The 22,884-nt window shown below is 39.4% G+C and overlaps 1 protein-coding gene across 1 annotated transcript in view; it reads right to left on the bottom strand.

Moving 5' to 3' along the window:
- The window catches only part of SCD5 (stearoyl-CoA desaturase 5), a 171,385-nt gene that overhangs the window by 29,700 nt on the left and 118,801 nt on the right, over nt 1-22,884 (bottom strand). Inside the window, exon 3 of the mRNA XM_005554934.5 lies at nt 22,657-22,862. Coding sequence (XP_005554991.1) covers nt 22,657-22,862 — 206 coding nt within the window. The remainder of the gene's footprint in view (nt 1-22,656; nt 22,863-22,884) is intronic.

Raw genomic sequence — 22,884 nt, 5'->3', positions numbered from 1 at the left:
TGGTTCTGTTTATGTGATGGATTACGTTTATTGATTTGCATATGTTGAACCAGCCTTGCATCCCAGGGATGAAGCCGACTTGATCATGGTGGATAAGCCTTTTTTTTTTTTTTTTTTAGATGGAGTCTTGCTGTGTCACCAGGCTGGAGTGCAGTGGCGCCATCTCGGCTCACTGCCACCTCCGCCTCCCAGGTTCAAGTGATTCACCCATCTCAGCCTCCCGAGTAGCTGGGACTACAGACACGCGCTACCACACCCGGCATTTTTTTTTTTTTTTTTTTTTTGTATTTTAGTAGAGATGGGGTTTCACCATGTTGGCCAGGATGGTCTCGATCTCCTGATCTGCTCCTGGATTTGGTTTGCCAGCATTTTATTGAAGATTTTTGCATCGATGTTCATCAGGGATATTGCCCTGAAATTTTCTTTTTTTGTTGTGTCTCTGCCAGGTTTTGGTATCAGGATGATGCTGGTCTCATCAAATGAGTTAGGGAGGAGTCCCTCTTTTTCTATTGCTTGGAATACTTTCAGAAGGAATGGTACCAGCTCCTCTTTGTACCTCTGGTAGAATTCAGCCATGAATCCCTCTGGTTCTGGGCTTTTTTTGATTGGTAGGCTATTAATTACTGCATCAATTTCAGAACTTGTTATTGGTCTATTCAGGGATTCGACTTCTTCCTGGTTTAGTCTTGGGAGGGTGTATCTGTCCAGGAATTTATCCATTTCTTCCAGATTTTCTAGTTTATTTGTGTATAGTATTCTCTGATGGTAGTTTGTATTTCTGTGTGATAGCCCCTTTATCATTTTTTATTGTGTCTATTTTATTCTTCTCCCTTTTCTTCTTTATTAGTCTGGCTAGTGGTCTATTTTGTTAATCTTTTCAAAAAAACAGCTCCTGGATTCATTGATTTTTTGAAGGGTTTTTTGTGTCTCCATCTCCTTCAGTTCTGCTCTGATCTTAGTTATTTCTTATCGTCTGCTAGCTTTTGAATTTGTTTGCTCTTGCTTCTCTAGTTCTTTTAATTGTGATATTAGGATGTCGATTTTAGATCTTTCCTGCTTTCTTCTGTGGGCATTTAGTGCTATAGATTTCCCTCTAAACACTGCTTTAGCTGTGTCCCACAGATTCTGGTATGTTGTGTCTTTGTTCTCATTGGTTTCAAATAACTTATTTCTGCCTCAATTTTGTTACCCAGTGGTCATTCAGGAGCAGGTTGTTCAGTTTCCATGTGGTTGTGCAGTTTTGAGTGAGTTTCTTAATCCTGAGTTCTAATTTGATTGCACTGTGGTCTGAGAGACTGTTTGTTATGATTTCTGTTCTTTTGCATTTGCTGAGGAGTGTTTTACTTCCAATTATGTGGTCAGTTTTAGAATAAGTGCGATGTGGTGCTGAGAAGAATGTATATTCTGTTGATTTTCACACAGAACAATATTCACCTTAAATGTAAATGGGTTAAATGCCCCAATTAAAAGACACAGACTGGCAAATTAGATAGAGTCAAAACCCATCGGTGTGCTGTATTCAGGAGACCCACCTCATGTGCAAAGACACACATAGGCTCAAAATAAAAGGATGGAGGAATATTTATCAAGCAAATGGAAAGCAAAAAAAAAAAAAAAAAAAAAAAAAGGGGGGTTGCAATCCTAGTCTCTAATAAAACAGACTTTAAATCAAAAAGGTCAAAAAAGACAAAGAAGGGCATTGCATAATGGTAATGGGATCAATGCCACAAGAAGAGCTAACTATCTTAAATATGTATGCATCCAATACAGGAGCACCCAGATTTATAAAGCAAGTTCTTAGAGACCTACAAGGAGACTTAGACTCTCACATAATAATAGTGGGAGACTTTAATACCCCACTGTCAATATTAGACAGATCAACAAGACAAAATTAACAAGGATATTCAGGACTTGAACTCAGCTCTGGACCAAGTGGAACTAATAGACATCTATGGAACTCTCCACCCCAAATGAACAGAATATACTTATGTTTTTATTTATAGAAATGCATCTGGAAATGATAGCTTAAATTCCACTTAGTCACTTTTGACTTATAAAAATAATCAACACCTGTACAGCCTTTTAGAACCTAAAGTCTTTATAAATGGAATAGCTCCTATAGAGTGCTGTATGTGTAGTTAATAACACAAATATTTATTGCACATCTCCTCCGTACTTTCACATATATTAACTAATGTATTTTCCCAATAATTTTGTAAGGTAGGTATCATTACCCTGCTCTAGATGTGGAATCAGAATCTCAGGGACAGAATGACAAAACGGAAATCTTTTTAATTTTAGGACCATATTTTACCCCCCGTAGCTACCTCCTTGTGTCAACTGACTGAATGAATAAATAATCTAATGTTAGCACAGACTGCAGTTCTGTCTATGCTTCACACCGTTAAAAAATGCCTGGGTGTGGAATCCCGTCTGTTACTCTATATGGTATCACCAAGCCTCACTGTTGTATATCTCTCTTCTGACCTTCAGAATACCTCCAGGGACACAGAAAGGGCAAGCAGCATCAAGCAGCACTTTTCAGAGTGGTTTCAATGAGTATGTAACAAAGCTAAAATGTGTAATCCGGGAAGGGTGACTTTCAATATATGCCCTTGGTGCCATTCACGAAGCATCTCACATGCAGTCTCTCGACTGAGGGCTCTTCCTTGTCTCTGGATGTGCTGTGTACTGATACAAAAATAATAATAATAAAGAAAATGGCTGAGAGTTCCACCCAGGTTTGTTCAGCAAGGGTTTAATTTCTCTAGCGCTCCTGTAGAAATTGTGTCAATAACAAAACCTCGCATCTCTCAATCTAATCATCCCTTGACACATTCAATAGGATATAACATGGTGAGATGGGGACTGAGGAATTAGAGTAAATTAGATAACAGGAAAAGCTCCTGGTAGTTCTGACATGACAGCCCGCACATGACTAATCTAAATATTCATTCTGGGTAATGGAACAGCTATCAACAAATTCATTACTTACAACAATATTTCCACTCAACTGTCAACTGACAAGGGGTCTCCATAATACATCGCTGTCAGCAGTTTGCAGCAGTAAGAGAGAAAAGATACTCACATTTCACAAATACGTATGAATCATGCTCTCGATTTTTAACAGGGACTCAGTCTTATTTAATATTTTCAGAAAATTGCTGTCACAAGGACATCAACCTCACAAATCATCTTATGGAAAGAACAATTTGGACAGCAAAAGTAATGGATGTGTTTCAAGTTAATCACTCCGTGTCTTGCCTTAAGTACATGCATTTATGGCTTCAGATGCCTCTTGTTTAAACAAATATTTCTCCTACGCCACTCTCTTTCTAGCCCAGCATTAACTAGATTCTTTAGAAAAAGAGTCATGTTGTAAACCAGGACTAAGATGACATTCATGCATTATGGAGTCATATGTCCTAGCACAGAGAGCTGGAGAGAGTAAACATGAGAAATACGCAACATACCCCATCTGTTAATTTACCTACGTAGACATCAGATTTTGTGACCATTCTACCTTCTTCTTCCACTGAGAGGCGGGAGGATTCTGGACAGGGACGTGGGGATGTTTCCACTACGTCAGATTTTTCTCTTCAACAAAAAAGGAGGGAAATGAAGAGACAGTGTCTTTGACTTTGGCCATGGGTATAGAATAGAACAGTGTATCTTATTTATTTATTTATTAATTTATTTATGAAACAGGGTCTCCCTGTGTCACTCACCCAGGCTGCAGTGCAGTGGCTCAATCACAGCTCACTGCAGCCTCAAACTCCTGAGCTGAGGCAATCCTCCTGCCTCAGCCTCCTAAGTAGCTGGAACTATAAGCACATGCCATCACGCTCAGCTAATTTTCTTACTTTTGGTAGAGACAGGAGCTCTCTTTGTTGCCGAGGCTGGTCTCAAACTCCTGGCTTAAAGCAATTCTCCCAACTCGGCCTCCCAAAGTGCTGGGATTACAGGCATGAGCCTCCACACCCAGCTATCTGTTTTAAAAGGCAATGCTGGCCGGGCGCGGTGGCTTAAGCCTGTAATCCCAGCACTTTGGGAGGCCGAGACGGGCGGATCACGAGGTCAGGAGATCGAGACCATCCTGGCTAACACGGTGAAACCCCGTCTCTACTAAAAATACAAAAACTTAGCCGGGCGAGGTGGCAGGCGCCTGTAGTCCCAGCTACTCGGGAGGCTGAGGCAGGAGAATGGCGTAAACCCGGGAGGCGGAGCTTGCAGTGAGCTGAGATCTGGCCACTGCACTCCAGCCTGGGTGACAGAGCGAGACTCCGTCTCAAAAAAAAAAAAAAAAAAAAAAAGGCAATGCTACAAATGGCCCAAAACATAAAACTGTAATCAAAGATTTTGAAATTCATATGAAAACAGGTATCAAAAGCTAAGAGTTTTATGTATTATTTGACTTGGCAATTCTGATTTTAGCTGAAGGAAAGTATCATAGCTGTGGTCAAAGATTTATATACAAAGTTGACCATCGTACCACTATTATAATGATCAAAAAAAAAAAAAAAAAAAAAAAGATGGGGCCGGGTATGGTGGCTCATGACTATAATTCCAGCACTTTGGGAGGCTGAGGTAGGTGGATCACCTGAGGTCAGAAGTTCGAGACCAGCCTGGCCAACATGGTGAAACCCTGTCTCTACTAAAAACACAAAAATTAGCTGGGCACGGTGATGGGTGCCTATAATCCCAGCTATTTGGGAGGCTGAGGCAGGAGAATCTCTTGAATGTGGGAGACAGAGATTGCAGTGAGCCGAGACCATGCCATTGCACTCCAGCCTGGGCAACAAGAGCAAAACTCTGTCTTGAAAAAAAAAAAAGGTAGAAATCCTTCAATGTTCATCAAAAATAATGATGATGCATCCTCACAATGAAATATTAAGCAACCATTAAACTAGAAAGATTTTACGGTATTCTGTTAGATCAAAAATGCAGACTATAAAATAGGATGCAGAGCTCTGTGTCTGCTTAGATGCAGAGTCACTAGGGAATATTGCTCTCATCCCAACAATGAGAAAAAGCTGATTAATACACACAACCATAACTTTACTTTAACTCATCAAGAGCTACTAAGTAATCTGAATTCCACAGAGTCATACACCCATCCAAGGAGAGGCAGTACACATGAATATGAATGGCTTCAATTTCGTCAAAGCAAGGAGAAAGAGATGACTACCACACAAGTAGATAAGAGGAAGTCAGCTAAAAATTGAACAAATCCTTGAAGGTCAATATGGGATAGCCTCAAGCCTCAGACAGAAAGGAGTTTGTACTCACTCTCAAGCTTTTCTTTAGGGCCCCTCACTGGGTGCTCACAAGGAAGGCTGGGGACAGGGTAGGAGACCCAGGACCCTCTCTGCCACATAGACATGGAGGAGTTGATCGGCTGCTACTGGGAACAAGAACAAAGCCTTGCCTTCTTCCCCAAGACCCTCTCTTACAAAGCAAAGTCTTAACCCATTTATGCCTGAGGTTGTAATTTTTTGAATTTTTGCAATCAGACCTTGGTGATGACCTTGAGCAGTAGGATATAAATAACTTCCACAAGCTTAGCGTTCCAATAATGGAACACGAGGCATAAATGTGTTTAAGCTGCTGGAGGAATACAGAACACCTTCTGGCCCCTAGGACTGGGCAAAAGTCTATTGCTCTGGGAGGGCAACTGAAGCAAAACTGTTTGTCTCTGGGGGAGGTGTTGGGAAACCCTCACCCCAGACATAGGCAAAGAAACATTGCTGCTGAGGGAGAGCTAGAAGCAAAAATCTTCTGCCCCCTAGACGAGGAGCAGGAAACCTGCTTGTGCCCAGGATCTTGCACTGCTCAAAAGCAGAGGTCAGCTACTGCAGGAATGCTGAGAAACCCTTGACCCCCCAAGGTTCAGGCACAGGAGCCTTGCCTAAGACTGATACTGGACCAGGACAATGAAGAAACCCCATACTCTTATAAACAGCCATGCACAGAGAAACAAGCAGTAGAAGTCCATCCTTAGTGTAGGAGTAAGAGCATAGAGAAAGATCTACTTTGTGACACAGGTGTGCAGGGACAGCTAAAAGCTGAGGGTACAGAATGAATACTTAGAAAACTCCTCTGGCACATCAGGCTCTAAGCACATAGCAAGGGCAGTCATCCACTGAAGTCTGTGGTGCACCAAGGATAGTAATAGCAACAGTAAAATCTAAACTCAGCTCAACTTCTGATTAATTGACCCAGCCCCAACCTCTTCCACCCACACATACTGAAGGCCTGAAAGAAGAAGAGATGTGCCTATTCTCAAGCATACATAATATTTACCTTGGTCTTTCTGTTCTTACAGAAATAATGTTTAGCATTCAATTAAAATTGAGTCACACAAAAGTGAAAGGGGGCCGGGCACGGTGGCTCACGCCTGTAATCCCAGCACTTTGGGAGGCCAAGGCGGGCGGATCACAAGGTCAGGAGATCGAGACCATCCTGCCTAACATGGTGAAACCCCGTTTCTACTAAAAAATAGAAAAAATTAGCCGGGCGTGGTGGCGGGCGCCTATAGTCGCAGCTACTCAGGAGGCTGAGGCTGGAGAATGGTGTGAATCCAGGAGGCGGAGCTTGCAGTGAGCTGAGATCGCGCCACTGCACTCCAGCCTGGGCAACAGAGCCAGACTCCGTCTCAAAAAAAAAAAAAAAAAGTGAAAGTGGGGGAAACAAAAATCATTGTCAAGAGATAAAGTAATTAATAGAACCATTCTCAGAAATGGCCCAGATATTACAACTATCAGGTAGGGACTTTAAAGTAACTACAATGAACATGTTAAAGGGATATGGAAAAGGTGAACATGCATGAACAGATGGGAGATTTTATCAACGTCTAATGCAAATCTGGTAAATAAAAACAAAATCAGACATGAAGAGCACCTTTGATGGGTTCATTTGCAGTCTAGATATAGCTGAGGAAAGAATTAGTAAACTCGAAGATATGCCAATAGAAATTATCCAAACCAAAACATAAAGAATAAAAAGGAGTGAAGCACATCCAGTATCCGTGGGATAACATAAAATGCTATAAAATAAAATGTAATTGGAGTCCCAGAAGAAGCCAGGCATTGTGGCTCATGCCTGTAATCTCAGCACTTTGGGAGGCCAAAGAAGGAGGATCACTTGAGGGCAGGAGTTCAAAACCAGCCTGGGCAACACAGCAAGATCCCATCTCTCTCTCTCTCTCTCTCTCTCTATATATATATATATATATATATATATTTTAAATTAACCAGGCATGGTGGTGTGTACCTATAGTCTGACTCAGGAGGCTGAGGCAGGAGAATCATTTGAGCCAGGAGTTTGAGGCTATAGTAAGCAGCTATGATCATGTCACTGCACTGAAGCCTGAGTGATAAGACCCTGTCTCAAAAAAAAAAAAAAAAAAGTTCCAAAGAAAAAGAGAAACAGGTTAAAAAAAATTAAAGATAATGGCTAAGAATTTTCCAAACTTAATGAAAGACAACAAGTTGCAGATCTAAGAAGCCCCGAGTCTCAAGAATACCTCTCTCCTTGGGAAAAAAAAAAAAAAGAATCTAGATACATCACAATCAAACTGCTGAAAACTGAAGATAAAGAAAATATACTGAAGTCAGTGAGAAGAAAGGAAACATTATGTGCAGAGGGACAATAATACAAATCACACAGTGATACAAATCAAAAACTATGTAAAGCATGAGACAAGGTACTGATATCTTGAAAATATCAAGAGAAAAAACCTGACAACCCAGAATTTTATGCCTGGTAAAAATACCTTTCAAAAATGAAGGTAAAATAAAGACCTTCAGACAACAAAAGCTGAGAATTTATTGCCCATAAACCTGTGTTACAAGGAACGTAAAGGAAGTTCTTCAGGCAGAAGGAAGATATCAAGTGGAAATTAGGATACACACATACAAAAATAAAGAAGCTGGAAATGAAATCATAAAGGTAAATATTAAATGTAAATTTCTTTAATCACTTTTAAATAGTATATAGGATATGCATACTTTTTTAAAAAGCTAGCATGATACATAAAAAACTTTAGAAAAACATACAGCAACATTTTAACTGACCTTTTTTCTAAGTAGAAGGATTGCAAATTATTTCATTTTAATCTTGATGCTGATTTGCATTTAAAAATTTTTCTACAATGAACCTATATTACATTTTATGCTAAAAAGTCTAATTTTATTCTTACATTCTGTTTCTATCATACAGATTTCAAGAGCTGTGGGGTTACAGAAATTTTATAAGCTAATTGTTAGAGGAAATAATACCTAGAAAATGAATTTTCTGTTATGAAAAGCTTTCTCTACTTTTTATGTCTTACCATATGGGAAAGAAGAAGAGACACTAAAAAGATAAGAAGAGCTGTTTTCTCTGACGCATAAACCAATAATAATAGATTGAATTCTTTAGAACATGAATAACGACTGAATAAAAACCTTTTATAGTACTGTTGATTACTGGGTGATGCCCTGGAGCTACAGCCATAAACTTTTCTTGAAAGTCTCTTTATTTTAAGAAAATGTCCAGGGTAGATTAAAAGATTACTCTCTACATAGCCTAGAAAGAGAACCAGGACTCGACAATATCTAAATATTAGTGAGAACAGTATCTATTTGCATCAAAATCTCTTTTGTAAAATTTAACCTTGCTTTAACTTCTACATAAATATTTAAATGTTGCATAAAAACTAGCTAGGTTTTCTCCTTAGCTTTGGTAGTAAAGTAGCATTTTACTACAGAAAGAACAATTTAGCGCAAACATATACTGTTCTTCTTTTGACTTGGTTAATCAAGGCTATGGGAAGCCAAGATTTAGAATTCAAGTCCAGAATCCAGGTACCACCATCTATACGACAGTTACTGAAAGGATAAGAGACAATCTGTGTAAAGACATAATGTAAGTACATAGTAAGCAGTTAATAAATAGCAACTATAGCAATCTGGGGAAAATAAATAAATGTATTTTTAAAATAACAGCTATTATTGGCTACTGAGGTGAATCAAAGATGCATGAGGATACCTTTATTGCCATCAACAAGTTAATACTTTACAAACAGCAGTGCCAGAATCCATTGACACCTGTTTACTAACATGTTTACCACACTAGTGAGTGAAGTACTCAGGTTCCAGCACTTTGAGCAACTGTCTCCTCATCTTGCCAGGGGAATTTCTTGCACATAGAAATGGGATGGTCAAAGTGGGGAAAGAAAAATGACTGCTAATGCAGTTGGTGTATTTTTATACACACACACACACACACACACACACACACACACACACATGCAAATTCTCCTGAAGTTCTAGTAGGAAAAGTACCTCTTACAGAGGCAAAAAAAAAATGGACATTTTGACTTGGAAAATTTTTAAAAGTCATAAAAAGCTATTGAATTATGTACCACACTGATTTTTCCCCCACCCAATATTTTAACCACTACATTAGGGAAATTTTGGTGTTGATGCTGTAACCTCAATATTGAATCATCTCTGTCTTGTATCCCAGAATATAATCAGCTGTTTGGCTACAACAGTCATGTCTCTTTAGAAAGGTCAAAAGTGTAATAAAAATAGTTAAAGGATATTTTACCTTTTGCATTTACTTTTAACAAAAGGTATCAAATTAAACAAGGCTCACACCTCTTTAGTTGATTTTACCAAGTTCTTGAAACTGGAAGATTCAGAATTTTAATTTTTGCCTACTACAGCTGGAGGCAGGGAGAATCATTCAAAGAAAAAAAATAATTTGTTCTCAATTTTTTTTGTTTGTTTAACAGTAGCTTTCATTTTCAGGGACACTCTCAAAATTTTTGCAGAGCCAGGATAAGATGTAGTGGTTTGAGGTGAGGGCAGAGTAACAGACTCCAGGGCTCAAGCTGTTAACCAAAGATATACTGCCTCTCAAACATGGGAGGTAAGATTCAAGGAGAGGAAATATTTACATTCACAAGGAATGTTTGAAAAGAATAAATCAAAGCAGGATGATGAAGTAAGGAGAGAATGTAAGAGGACAAAATTCCTCACTTCCCCACCAAAAACAACAACAAAAAGAGTCTTGCTGAGGGATATGTTAAATAGCTTTTGTTCTCTTATAAAACTGTGAGAGAAGAAGAACATCATGGCATTAAGAACACAGTGTGATACATGAGGCAAAGTGTCCCCATGCAGAGAAGGGGACAAAAAACAGAACAAAGCTGTCTGGCATGTGAAAAGACAAAGACTATAGGGAGAGAAAGAGGCAAATAAACAAGGGGGAGTGAACCAAAAAACAGATCAATGGAACAGGAGATTGAGTAACAGGAGAGATTGAATGGGGAGGAGCAAAGGTGGCTGTAGAGAGAGGGGCCCAGTCAGGTAGTGGGCAGATGTGTGCTGGAGTTTCCTCTTCCCACATTCCCAGACCCAAATTGGGGAGCTCTAGAAAGATAGGGCAAGCACTCTCCAGAATCTTATTCTTTTTTTCACTGTTCAATCTCCAGCATCTAACATTGCCTGACATATTTGTCAAATGAATAAGTGACACATGTAGAAAAGAGAAAGAAGCTGAGTCAGCTGAGAAAATGCCACATGCCTCATGGCATCTGTTATTAAACTGTGAGTTGGCAGAAAGGATACCAAAGAACTGAGCTCTGCTTATAGCATGGCCAAGTGATGCTTACCTTAGGGCCAAGTTTGGTTTCCCTGTTGCAGGACCAGTAAAGAACCTGAGTAAAACAGGCGGTCACCAAACCCAGGGTAACTGAGTAGTAAGGGAGTGGCTGAGCGTGGTTGTACTTAAAAGCCCCTGTCTCCATGTCTCTCCCCAAATTCCAAACACATGTTTAGATGTTTGAATGTCTCATCATCTAGGGTCTCTCCTTTGAGATGATTTCTACAGAGTTTTTCACAAAATACAAATAACCAACCAAGGCTTTGAATGTGCTCAACATCACTAACATCTAGGGAGGAATTGTTCTATTAGCAACAAGTAGAGGGGTCTTCATGGCAAATGGACTCAGAACAAAAAGAGACTCCCCAAAGCCCTACATAAAACCATGATCAAAGAGCAATGGATTCAGTCAAGGGAGATGGAGTCAGGTTGGTTGCAAATCCCCAGATGATTCACCCCACTTCACTGAGAATCCCTAAAGTGGAAGATGAAGGTGGGGTAGAGAAGCAAAGATGAGTCAAATATTGTCTTGTCTAACCACCCTGCCCTGGATAGATATATGATGCTCAAAATGGAAAAATACACTTAGGGGTTAGACAGACATGGTTACATAAAGTTTAAAAAAAAAAAAAAAAAAAAAAGGAAAGTATCAATTTCCAGTGTTTGGTTCCACATGAAGAGCTCAGAAGTTGCCACTCATTCTAACAAGAAGTAAAATGCTGAACAAACTGAAAAAAAGTCAGCAACTCTTACATTAGTAAGAGATGTGAGATTACAGGGAAAACCACTGTTCCCAAAATTGGACAGACAGGTAGATACAGAGAATCACAACATAGGGAGCAGAAACCTTCACAGGAACTAGTGGTGTGTTAGGAAAACCTGACCTTAATTGATGAATTGCTGGAGGCTAGGTGTGGACAAGTCTGAAGGTTAAAATCACCAAGGGGGATCTAGTCATAGGGAGTCCCCCATGCTTTTGTGACTTTTCCTTCCAGGAGCTTGACCAGGTTCTCAGAGTAAATACCAGAAAAAGAAATTCCCTTGTATTTCCACCAGGAGGAGGGGAAAAGAACCACTTCGACATATACCAGAGTACTCTGTTCTTAACAAGATCTACCTTCAGGAGAAACTAGTAGGCCAGAGCCTGACCTGCTGGGGTTTTACTTACAGCCTAACCAACCTGGGGGAGGGAAAATACCCAACTCCACCCCTTTCTAGCCATCTTGTTCCACCTAAATGAGGAGAGAAGAAATTAAGAAACACTTGTGAAGTTCACAGTCTGGAGGCATAACTTCATTAACCAACTGAGACCTAATCACAGGGCTCTAGTATGCATCTCCTCCCCCGACACACCTCCCACCACACTACTGAAGACCTATATACAGCAGTTCCTTTTACTCAGGACATCATGTCCAGATATCAAGAAAAAATTACAAGGCATAATAAAAGGCAAAAACCCAAGCAAAACAAAACACAGCTTGAAGAGACACAGCAAGGACCTTGGAATTGTCACACAGGAATTTAAAATAACTATGATTAACGTGCTAAGGTCTGTAATGGATACAGTAGTTAGCATGCAAGAACATATGGGCAATATAAGCAGAAAGATGAAAATCCTAAGACAGAACCACAAAGAAATGATAGAGATAAAAAATACTGTAACAGAAGTGAAAAAATACCTTTGATAGGTTTATAAGTAGACTGGACATGGTTGAGGAAAGAATCTGAGTTTGAGGAAATATGAATAGAAACTTCCAAAACTAAAAATCAATGAGAAGAAATACTCAAATAAAACCACAAACGGCAGAAAAAGAATAAAAGACAAAAACAGAAAAAAGGAAAAATTGCAACAAATAGAAAATAGTAACAAATATGGTAAATATCAATTGAATGGAATAGTAACAAATATGGTAAATATCAACTGGATGGAATATCAATTCCATATCAATTGATATGGTAAATATCAATTCCATATCAATTGATACAGTAAATATCAATTGGATGGAAATATCAATTTATTTCCACCAATAAAAACTTTGACCATCAATGGTCTAAATGTATCCATTAAAAGACAGAGACTATCAGAGTGGATCAAAAAACAAGACCCAACTATATGTTGTCTACAAGAAACTGACCCACTTTAAATATAAAGATACATACAGATTAAAACTAAATGAATGGAGAAAGATATACCATTCTTATAATAATCAAAAGAAGGTAGGAGTACCTATATTAATTTCAGACAGAGCAGACTTCAAAACAAAAAAAGTTATCAGGGATAGAGAGACATTACATAATGATATAGGGGTTAATTCTCCAAGAAGACATAATGATCCTTAATGTGTATGCACCTAACTACAGAGTGTCAAAATATGCGAAGCAAAAACTGATAAAACTGCAAGGAGTCATAGATGAATCCATAATTATAAATGGAGATGTCAACAGCCTGCTATCAGAAACAAACAGACCCAGCAGGTAGAAAATCAGTAAGGACACAGTTAAATTCAACAACATCATCAATCCACAGGATATAACTGACATCTATAGGCTACTTCATCCAGCAATAGCAGAATATGCATTCTGCTCAAGCTCACATAGAACATTCACCAAGACAGAACACATTCTGGGCCATAAAAAACACCTTAACAAATTTAAAAGAATAGAAATTATACAATGTTTGCTCTCAGACCACAATGGAATTAAACCAGAAATCAATAATAAAAGACAACTGGAGGCCGGGTGCAGTGGCTTACACCTGTTATCCCAGCACTTTGGGAAGCCAAGGTGGACGGATCACCTGAGATCAGGAGTTCGAAACCAGCGTAGCCAACAGAGTGAAACCCTGTCTCTACTAAAAACACAAAAGTGAGCCATGCGTGGTGGTGTGCTCCTGTAATCCCTGCTACTCAGGAAGCTGAGGCAGGAGGATCACTTGAACCTGGGAGGCAGAGGTTGCAGTGAGCTGAGATTGCACCACTGCACTCCAGCCTGGGTAACAGAGCAAGACTCTGTCTCAAAAAAAAAAAAAAAAAAAAAAAGACTACTGGAAAACCCCAAAATACATGGAAATCAAACAACACACTTCTAAATAACACATGGGCCAAGAAAAAAATCTCAAGAGACATTTAAGAATATTTTTAACTAAGTTAAAATAAGAACAAAACTTATCAAAATTTGTGGGATGCCATGAAAGCAGTGCTTAGAGGAAAATTTACAGCATAACTACATACGTAGGAAAAAAACATCTAAAATCAATTAACTAAGCTTCCACCTTAGGAAACTAAAAAAAGAAGAGCAAACTAAATCCAAAGTAAGAAGAAGAAAATAAATAATAAAAATTAGAGCAGAGAGCAATGAAATTACAACCAGGAAATCAATTTTAAAAATAAATGAAACAAAAAACTGGTTCTTTGAATCAATTAATAAAATTGATAAACCTCTAGCCAGACTAAGAAAAAAGAGGTAGGGCACAAATTACTAATATCATAAGCGAAAGAGGCGACACCCCTACAGATCCCATGGATACTAAAAGGATAATAAAGAAATAGTATGAACAACTCTGTGCCCACAAAATTGATAACCTAGATGAAATGGACCAAATCATTGAAAGGCACAATCTACCAAAACTCACACAAGAAAAAATAGACAATCTAAATAGGCCTATATTTATTAAGTACATTGAATCAATAATTAATACCCTTCCAAAATAGACAGAACCAGGCCAGGATAGGTTCACTGGTGAATCTGACCACATATTTAATTCTCTATGATAATTGGTATAATTTCTAAAAGAGAAACTCTCTTTTTTAGAAAATAAAAGCAGAGGGAATACTTCCTAACTCATTCTATGAGGTATCACCATAATACCCAAACAAGACAAAGATATTATAAGAAAAGAAAACAACAAACCAATATTTTTCATGAGCCAGATGCTAAAAATCTTCAGCAAAATGTTAGCAAATTAAATCCAACAACGTATAAAAAGAATTATACACTCCAACTAAGTTGGATTTATACTCAGTATGCAAGGCTGGTTAAAAATTTGAAAGTCAACCTAGCCGGGCGAGGTGGCAGGCGCCTGTAGTCCCAGCTACTCGGGAGGCTGAGGCAGGAGAATGGCGTGAACCCGGGAGGCGGAGCTTGCAGTGAGCCGAGATCCGGTCACTGCACTCCAGCCTGGGCCACAGCGCAAGACTCCGTCTCAAAAAAAAAAAATAAAAAATAAAAAAAAAATAAATAAATAAATAAAAATTTGAAAGTCAAACAAACAAACAAAAACACCAAAATTTGAAAGTCAATTAATGTCACCTACCACATTACAGGCTAAAGAAGAGAAATCACATGACCATATCAATAGATGCAGGAAAAGCATCTGACAAAATGCAACACCCATTCATGATAAAATCTCTCAGTAAATTCTCAATGATAAAGAATATTTACAAAAAATATACAGCTAATGTCATAATGGTGAGAGACTATATGCTTTTCCCCTAAGATGAGGAACAAAGTAAGGATGTACCCTCTTATCATTCCCTTTTGACATTATATGGAAGTCCTACCTAATGCAATAAGGTAAGAAAAGGAAGTAAAAGGTACACTGATTGGGAAGGAAGAAATAAAACTGTCTTTGTTTGCAGATGACATGATTGTCTTTGTAGAAAATCTGAAAGAATTGAAAATAAAAAACCATTCCTATAACTAATAATCTATTATAATAAGGTTGCCAGTACAAGGTTTATATACAATAGTCGATTTGCTTTCCCACATACCAGCAATGAACGAGTGGCATTTGAAATTAAAAACACAATACCATTTATGTTAGCACCATAAAAATGAAACAAGTGTAAATCTAACAAAACATGTACAAGATCTGTGTGAGGAAAATCATAAAACACTAATGAAAGAAATCAAAGAAGAACTAAATAGATGAAGAGTTATCCCATGCTCGTAAATAGGAAGACTCAATATTGTCAATGTCTGCTTTTCTCAACTTTATCTATATTCAATGCAATTCCAATCAAAATCCCAGCAAGTTATTCTGCAGATACTGACAAACTGATTGCAAGGTTTATACGTGGAGGCAAAAGACTCAAAATAGCCAACACAATATTGAAGGAGCAGAACAAAGTTGGAAGACTGACACTACTTGACTTCAGGACTTATTATAAAGCTAAAGTAATCAAGACAGTGTGGTACTGGCACAAGAACAGACTAATTGATCAATGGATTATAACAGAGAGCCTAGCAACAGACCCACATAAATATAGTCAACTGATCTTTGACAAAGGAACTAAGGGAATACAATGAAGAAAAGGTAGTCTTTTTAACAAATGGTGCTGGAACAACTGGACATTTGCGTGCAAAAAAAATGAATTCAAACACAGACTTCATACACCTCACAAAAAGTGACTCAAAATGTATCATAATTCTAAATGTAAGACACAAAACTGCAAAACTTCTAGAAGATAACATAGAAAATCTAGATGACTCTAGGTTTGACAATGACTTTCTATATGACATCAAAGGGCATGATTCATGAGAGAAAGAATTGATAATCTGTACATCATTAAAATTTAAAATTTCTACTTTGCAAAAGATACTGTCAAGACAACAAAAGGACAAGCCACAGACAGGAATAAAATATTTGCAGAAGACATATTTGATAAAAGACTGTTATCCAAAATATACAAAGAACTCTGAAAACTTAACAATAAGAAAGCCATCTGATTTAAAAATGGACCAAAGATCTTGACAAACATCTTACTAAAGAAAATATATAGATGGAACAATAAGCGTATGTCATCAGGGAAATACAAACTAAAACAACATTGAGATACCACTACATATTAATTACAATGGCCAAAATCCAGAACACAGACAACAACAAATGTTGGCAAGGTTTTGGAGCAACAGAAATTCTCATTCATTGCTGCTGGGAATGCAAAACGATACAGCCACTTTGGAAGACAATTTGGCTGTTTCTTACAAAACTGAAAATATTCTGACTCTACAATCCCACAATTGTGCTCCTTGGTATTTACACAAAGGAGCTGAAAACTTATGTCCACACAAAAACCTGCACATGGATGTTTACTGTAGCTTTATTATTACCAAACCGGGAAGCAACCAAGATATCCTCCACTGGGTGAATGGATAAATAAACTTCAATAGATCTAGACCACATTTTGGTCATTATTCAGCACTAAAAAGAAATGAGCTATGAAATCATGAAAAGACATGGAGGAAGCACAAATACATATTGCTAAGTGAAAGAAGCCAATCTGAAAAGGCTACATACAATATGATTCTAACTATATGACATTCTGGAAAAAGCAAAACTATAGAGATAGTGGAAAGATTAGTGGTTGTCAGGGCTTGGGGCAAGGGAGTGATGAACAGACAGAGAACAGAGCATTTTTAGGCAGTGAAAATACTCGGTATGATACTACAATCGTGGATACATTTGTCATTATACATTTGTCCAAACCCATGGACTATACAACATCAACAGTGAATCCTCATGGAAACCATGGACTTTGGGTGACAGTGAGGTGTCAATGTAGGTTCAACAGATGTAACAAATATTCACTCTGGTAAGGAATGCTGATAATGAGAGAGGCTATGCATGTGTGTGGGCAGGAGGTACATGGGATATCTCTGAACCTTCCTCTCAATTTTGCTAAATTGAACCTAAAACTGCTCTTTAAAAAAATGAGCCTTTAAAAACAACAAAAAAGAGGGTATCACTGAGAGATGTGATGCTCATTCTTGGGAGGCAGGAGAGAGGACTAGTGGTAACAGACTAGGGGACGAATTGAGGTGAAACAGGCCTCAAAAAGATTCTAGATATTCGAGTGCCTTTCTTCTTGGAATGGCAATATTTATACATTTTGATCTCTTCCCAAGGCACCAGGACAGAAGTGATTTGCTCTTTTGAACCATTCCATCCATTTTCTCTCAGTTTATCTCATCACCATGGCAATGAGGCAAGGACCTTGTTTTTATGTGTCTGGACTAGCATCCTCCCTGGTTACTTTAAAAAGGCATGACAGTGTTTACATGTAACCTCTAGAGGAATGTCTTCCCTAAAATGGGACTCAATGGAATAAGCAAAGCATTAGGAGAAACAGTCTCTGGATTTTATCTTCATTTTGCCATCTGAGAAAGATGATTTGAGACTCCAGTTTCTGTTCATTAATGGAGACAGGCAGGCTACCCACTTGGTTCACAAAATATGACTGAGGAATATGAGACGACTAATTGCTTTGCTTAAGGCAGAACAACTGTGTGGCTATGGCAGAGACTGCTAATTGTTCACCCCATATCTATTCACCCTTCCTTCCTTAGAAACAAAACCAAGATTTTATTCAAGGGTCCAATGTATTAACCAAGGCAATGCATTCCCTGTTTTCCTTGGGTACAGACACGGTCAATGAGAGACACGTGGATAGGTTGTATCTTCTAGGAAGACTCCTTAAAGGCGACCGACTCAACTCAGCAATGTGTTCCCTTTGGCCTCCCTGATTCCCCTTCTGGTTGGAGCTTTAGTGATCAGTTTGCACCATGAAATGACACTGAGAATGAAAGTCCCCTGCTAAGGATGGTAGAGCAGAATGATAAAGGAATCTCAGTTCTCTACTGACCCTGCAGTGCTGCCATGTCCTCCCGGGACTGCCTGTCTCCAGAATTCTTTTATATATAAGAGAAATAACCTTCTGTCTCGTTTAAGCCAAACACAATTCTTGATGGATCCACGCTCAACCTTATGAATGGCTCACTGATAGGTTCACCCCAACATTTGCAGGGTTCAGGCCAGGAGTATAGGTGGAAATCCCCAGCCTGTGGTTCATTCCTTTTCCTTTCCCCTTTTGCTCTGTCCCATTAGGTGGATATCTGAGCTCACACTTTTAAGCTTAAGTCCCTGTGCTAACATTGCCCCTTGGCCACTCTTCAGGCCTAGGCTCTATGTATGTCCTGTTGGGAGGACGCATCCCAGGAGGAGGCAGCTATAGGCTCTAGAAGTGAGCTCAGAGCATTCAGGCAGGAATCGAGGACCCTAGGAATCCAGGGTATGGCCCAGAAGTCAAGGAAGGTTTAGGCAGGTGGCATGTTCCTTTGGCCCTGTGATCTCCTCACTCTGTGGAAAGAAGTGTGGCCCTTTAAGTTGTAAGACCTAGGACAGGGGCCCTAGTTGTCAGAGCCTAGAGGCAATACCACTGGCTTCTCTCCCTTGCACCTCCTAATGGCTGCCTTTACACAATTTACACATTGACAGTGCAGCAAAATGTGGTTTAGTCCAGTTAACTACTTGTTATGACAGCCTTGGTAAGATTATCTTTTAGGGTCTGGAAGTATAGTTTGAAATGTGTTGTTTTCCTGCTCCTACCTTCTCTCTTCCATAAGACAGTACAATGGAAAGCTGATTAAGAATGACTCTCTGCCAGGCTTTTCTTTAGTAAGTTGTTATTAGGATGGCTCAGCAAAAGTTTATCAATCAACTACAGTATCAGTGTGAGTGTCCTGAGTGGACTGAAGGAGGAGTCTCCAAATCCTCAGTCTCTATCACCTGTTTGAGTAAACTCTCCAAGAGGCACTTAGCTGATTGATCTGCACAAGCATTGAGCCCTGGGAGTGTGGTAGAGTCAGCTATGAATTCTGATTGCCTCCAACTGGAATAGGGAGGGTTCCTCTAGGAAAATCATACAGGAGCAGGTGGAGATTCAGCCCACGAGAAGTGTGCCACTGAAATGACCCAAGTCTGGGCCCCAAATGCAGCTGGACACCTTTTTCTGTTACTCAGGAAGCTCTCCACTCAGCCCAGGGTAGCAAGAACTGAGATCTGCTGTGACAGTGCCTGACACCAGGATCCACCCCTTCAGCTCATATCCCCACATATAATGACTTCGATTCCTGTGAGAACTCTCTCCTCTCCACCGCCTAACTGATAGGACCGGTAAAGCCAGCTTCACAAACATGAAAATATCTGAACAGTTGACTGCCTCTGTGCATCTTGGAAACTTGCTTCATTTAGTTCAGTGATTCTAAACCTTATTTTGGATTACAGATCTCTATGTTCTCTATGCTGTATAATTACCACAGGACTTCAGTGCTCACCCACACATCTGAGGACTGCTGGAGCCCCTTTCAAACAGTAAAGTATAATCACAAGAACATTGAGTGAATAACCTAAGATGCATGTACTTCTAGCTTCATCTTTCTATCTATATTTTACTAGTTTGCTCACAGGATGTATTACACAAACACACACATACATATTAGGACGTTTTGACATCTTAAAAACCTTTCTGGCTGGGGAAAGCCTGGCCTTCCTGGGCCTAGGCAATTCTTAGAGATAATAAAGGGTCCCGCCAGGAGCATGCTTTTAACATGCAAACTACATGATCCAGAGCCATATCTCCCCTGTTTGGCCTGTACTCTCAAAGAGCAGTATTCCTCTACCTTAATCATTCTGGGGCTAGACCAGGCAACTAGGGGTGACCTCTATAGTTTAGAACGTGTTCTAAATTTTAGGCTGTATCCTTAGCACTGATTCCCAGCAGGAGCTCAATGATATATGTGACATGATGATATGAATGAATGGTTTCTGATAGCCAAAGCCTCCTTTAGTCACTGAACTGGTGATGAAAGATGTTCTCAGATGACTATTCAGGGAACTTGCTGAAATAGTCTTTGTTCTTCTTCCTGCATTTAGAAATAGTCTTTAGACATATGTGCTGCCAGTACACACATAATGAATCAGATTACATTTTTTTATGAGAAAAGATGAAAAAAGTCTTCCATTTTTATGGTCAGAGAAACCCAGACTATTATACCCGGCTCATTTCTCATTAATAAAACAGAAAATCTTTTGCCTTCTCATCTGAACTCTTCAAATTAATCTAAGGTCTGATTGTCCCAAAGCATTACTATATACAGCAACATCATTTGTATCACAGAATTGGAAATGACATACATAGCTAACCAGAGTGATGGTTAAATAAACTATGAAATGCTCAACTGATGGAATCTTCCGCAGCCTTTGACAATGGTGTCTACAATACAATCTGAGGTTAAGAGTGAAACATAAAATTACATATGTGATATGACTGCCATCATGCAACATATATGAAATAGAAAGAGATACTACTGAATATTAATAGTGTCTGTTTATCTGTTAAGACTGTGAATGATTTTCTTTCTACTTCTCTGAATTTTTCAGCTTTTTCTCTAATGATCTTTAATATTTTACACTCACAATGAAAAATCAACATCAATAAATCATTGAATTGTTAATTGAAAACATTTTGTTGGCTGGGCGCGGTGGCTCATGGCTGTAATCCCAGCACTTTGGGAGGCCAAGGAGGGCGGATCACTTGAGGTCACGAGTTCAAGACCAGCCTGGCCAATATGGTGAAACCCTGTCTCTACTAAAAATACAAAAATTAGCCAGGCATGGTGGTGCATGCCTGTAGTCCCAGCTACTTGGGATCCTGAAGCAGGAGAATCGCTTGAACTCAGGAGGCAGAGGTTGCAGTGAGCCAAGATCACGCCACTGCACTGCAGCCTGGGTGACAGAGCAAGACTCCATTTCCAGAAAAAAAAAAAAAATCTTGTTATTTTCTGCTTTAAAACTTGATACTGGGTATTTTCACCTAAAAGAGCTGAATTGATACTGGGTGTTTTCACCTAAAAGAGCTGTATTGAGATGTATAGAGAAAACCCTACAGTGAAACCAACAGAAAGCAGTGATGGAAACACAGAGAATTCTCTAGTCTAGCAACTGCCTGTGTAATAATAATAATCGCTGACATTCACTAAGCTCTTACTATATGCCAGGCATCTTCCACACATTTTTAAAATATCTTCATAAAAGCTGTAGGAGATAGGTATTACTGTCACTCGCATTGTATAGATGAAGCTGAGACTTAGAGTGGTTAATTCATTGCTAGTAAGTGGAGGAGTCAGAGACTTTGATTCCAGCAGTCTGTCTCCATGGTCTGCCAGTTTCTCACTATGTCTCTGCTCCCTCCAGTGTAAAAGGAGAGGCTTTGGGGGAAAAGAGCACAGTCCTAAGCCATCTTTCCTTTCACGCAAAGGTTCTTGTGTTGAACAAAGGCATGGCCTCCATGTCTATTTTCAGACTGAAAAGGAGATTCTGTTTAGGTAAGTCCTCGGACAACTCCTACCCATCAGTGGAGACGGTCACTAGTAACCACTTATTCAACATGTTGTCTCAAGGCTCTAATTAGAGCGTGGTTCACATGTTGCCCATCTTTGCACATAAATCTATTGCTTTAGGTGCTAAAAGCTCATCATAGCCAAACTTTGCAGACCCAGACCAACCTGAGAACAAAGGTCACTCTCTACTTGCCAGCACGATTATAGGCACTCTTTCTTCATGTGCTTATAGAAAGCAGTTTCATCCTGCAAATGCTGGCCAACTCAATATGCTCAGCCGACACCATGAGGGCATATGAGTGCTTTGAGGCCCTCTGTTGAGTGGTCTCATTTTCTCTGCACAGAAACTACTAGTGTAACGTTTCCATGAGTGATGGGCGGGGGAGAGGTTTCACTACAAGAGAATTTCAGAACAGGAGTAGGATACCTGGAGAGAGTCCAGTCCTTTTGGAGTCAAGTAGCGTCAAGTGTGTCACTAAAATGAAGCAAGTCCCTCTTCTGCTACTCCAGAGAATCACGAATGGGGCAGTGGGGAAACACAGAAACAGATTCCATGAAATCAGCCATGCAAGATTAGTCTGAAGGTAATGACACTGGGCTTAAAGGAAATCCATTACAAATGAAACTTATAACTCAAAACAAATGTGCCAATGGGCAAAATTTAATGAGCAAAAGGAAATTAATAGAGATAAATCTTATAAATATGGCCCAATTGTTAGGGCAAATGCTTGAGAAGATTGCTATGGGGTTATGAGTCCACCTCATTGTGCTGTTTCTATGTCCTGGCCCCTGAGGGACAGCTCTCTGTCATGCCCATTCACTTACTTTCTCTGGATCCGGACCACAGGATCAGCAAGCAGGTCAGTGACGTCAAGCTTTCTCCCCTTCTCAATAACATCCGGATGCTTGCGAACAAACAGCCACCCGATATGGGAGAAGAAGAAGCCCCGGCGGGCATTGTGGGGGTCAGCATCCGTCTCTGAGTACTTGTGGTGGGCTCGGTGGTCCCTGGACCACTCGAAGATGTCATTCTGCAGAGAGAATGAGAGCCTG

Source organism: Macaca fascicularis, chromosome 5, assembly GCF_037993035.2.
Source record: "Macaca fascicularis isolate 582-1 chromosome 5, T2T-MFA8v1.1".
NCBI lineage: Eukaryota > Metazoa > Chordata > Mammalia > Primates > Cercopithecidae > Macaca > Macaca fascicularis.
Note: the sequence above shows the minus strand (reverse complement) of the source record. Positions and strands in the feature narration are given on the sequence as shown.